General features: G+C 47.3%; 1 protein-coding gene across 1 annotated transcript; it reads right to left on the bottom strand.

Moving 5' to 3' along the window:
• Nucleotides 1-429: 429 nt before the first annotated feature.
• LOC100432871 (olfactory receptor 2Y1) lies at nt 430-1,365 on the bottom strand. Its single transcript, XM_002816330.2, is given in 1 exon segment — nt 430-1,365. A coding segment is annotated over 1 exon segment (936 nt).
• Nucleotides 1,366-2,262: the final 897 nt, after the last annotated feature.

Raw genomic sequence — 2,262 nt, forward strand, 5'->3', positions numbered from 1 at the left:
AGGATAGCTGTGCGAGGTGGCTCACACCTGTAATCCCAGCACTTTGGGAGGCCGAGGCAGGCGGATCACCTGAGGTCAGGAGTTCAAGACCAGCCTGGCCAACATGGTGAAACTCTGTCTCTACTAAAAATACAAAAATTAGTTGGGCTTGATGGTGGGTGCCTGTAATCCCAGCTACTCGGGAGACTGAGGCAGGAGAATCACTTGAACCCAGGAATCCAAGGTTGCAGTGAGCCAAGATCATACCACTGCACTCCAGCCTGGGCAAGAAGAGTGAAACTCTGTCCTCCCCCCAAAAAAACAAAAACAAAAACCAATTCTGAGGATGACTGAGGGCTTTCCTACTGACCAACTGCCCTCCAAGGAACAGGGTAAGATCTGTGATTGAAGAGCTATTACAGAAAACTTTACTGCCCATTTTTTCATCTCCTACCTTAAGTCTCTGCCCCTCCATAGTACTTTCCACAGAGCCCCCTTCATGTCCTTGTTTCTTAGTGTATAAATGAGAGGATTGAGAATGGAGGTAATTATAGTATAAAAAAGGGCAACAAATTTTCCCTCACTCTCAGAATAATTGTGGATGGATTGGAGATATGTGTAGATGGCTGAGCCATAAAAAAGGAAAACTACCAGGAGGTGGGACCCACAAGTCCCAAAAGCCTTTCTGCGCCCAGCGATTGACTTGACCCTCAGCACTGCACGAGCAATGTGCACATAGGAGCCTAGAATTAGTGCTACAGGAACAACCACGATTATCACTCGGGCCACAAACATCTTGGCCTCTGTTCCTTCTGTGTCTGCACAAGCCAACTTCAGAAATACAGGCATCTCACAAAAGAAGTGATTCAGTCGATGGCCACAGAGAGGCATGGCCATTGTGAGACCTGTCTGGATCAGAGAGTTCACGAAACCCGCCCCCCAGGAGGCGATAGCCAGGGTCTGTCAGAGATGGGGGTGCATGATGGCCGTGTAGTGGAGTGGACGACAGACAGCAGCATAGCGGTCAAAGGCCATCACCACCAGGAGCACACGCTCTGTGGAGCCCAGGGCTAGGTAGACGAAGAGCTGAGCCACACACCCTCCACTGGTGATGGTGCAGTCAACCCCGCAAAGGTTGATCAAGAGCTGGGGCACGGTGCTGGTGGTGAAGCAGAGGTCCAGGAGGGACAGATGAGAGAGAAAGAAGTACATGGCTGTGTGCAGCCGAAGGTCTAGCCAGGAGAGAGCAATGATGATGGTGTTGCCAAAGAGAGTTAGGGAGTAGAAAATAAAAATAAAGACAAACAGGATGGGCTCCAGTTGCGGCCAATCTGAGAATCCCACCAAAATGAAGCCATCTTCAAAACTGGTGTTGAAACTTCCCATAGCCTTTCGCCTGTCTGAACAGCAGAAGGAAATGCAATGCCTCCTATACTGAGCACAAACTACAATATTATTTCGCAGGATTCCTTGAATATTAAATCATGCATTTTATTACCTATTTTGATATGCAGTTTGTTGTGTCTGGTGTTCTTTCTCTTCTCTTATTCAGAGTGAAAATCACTGGCTTGGGAATGATATGGCCTTTGTTTGCCTAGTCCTGCTGCCTGTTTGTTCCAGGACTTCAGCCAGGCTAGTCAGTCCTTTAGATCCAACATTTCCTTGCCTAAAAGTAGAGATGATGTATCACAGCATTGAGATTAAAGTCAAATGCAATAATGTGGAAGCTGCTTTTAAAAGACTCAGATGTAACAGGTAGCATTACTATGCTATGTTGCTCCCATTTGCCCCTTTGCTGGTCTAGCAGGTGACCTCTTTCAGTAGGGTTATCCCCCATGCCTAACCAGGCTGGGAGCCCTGTTTGACCTCTGGGCGCCTACCTGCTTTTTTCGACTATGGTCAGCCCGTACAATCCCAGAAGCCCCACGCACGACCAGCAAATGACTGACAAGAGTGTAGATCCCTCCTTTTGGAGAAGAAAAAAAAAAAACCAATTAGCAACAAATATGTTTCCTATGGTGTGTCATCATGCCTGGAATACCACACACACATGCACACACGCACATACACACTCTCTTCAATGGAAAAATCCATTCCTCAGCTGCCCAAGAGGAGTTGTTTCCTCCTCTCTAGCCCAACCCTCTTTGTACAGTTTCTCTCTGCACTTGTCACACTCGCTGGAATTCTTTTTGTATGTCTTTGTCCCTCTCTGAGCTGTGAGCTCCTTAGTGGTAGCTAACATAATAAATGTAAAATAAATATTAGTGTCTTTCAGCGGGGTGC

The sequence above is a fragment of the Pongo abelii genome, chromosome 4 (assembly GCF_028885655.2).
Source record: "Pongo abelii isolate AG06213 chromosome 4, NHGRI_mPonAbe1-v2.0_pri, whole genome shotgun sequence".
Taxonomy (NCBI): Eukaryota; Metazoa; Chordata; class Mammalia; order Primates; family Hominidae; genus Pongo; species Pongo abelii.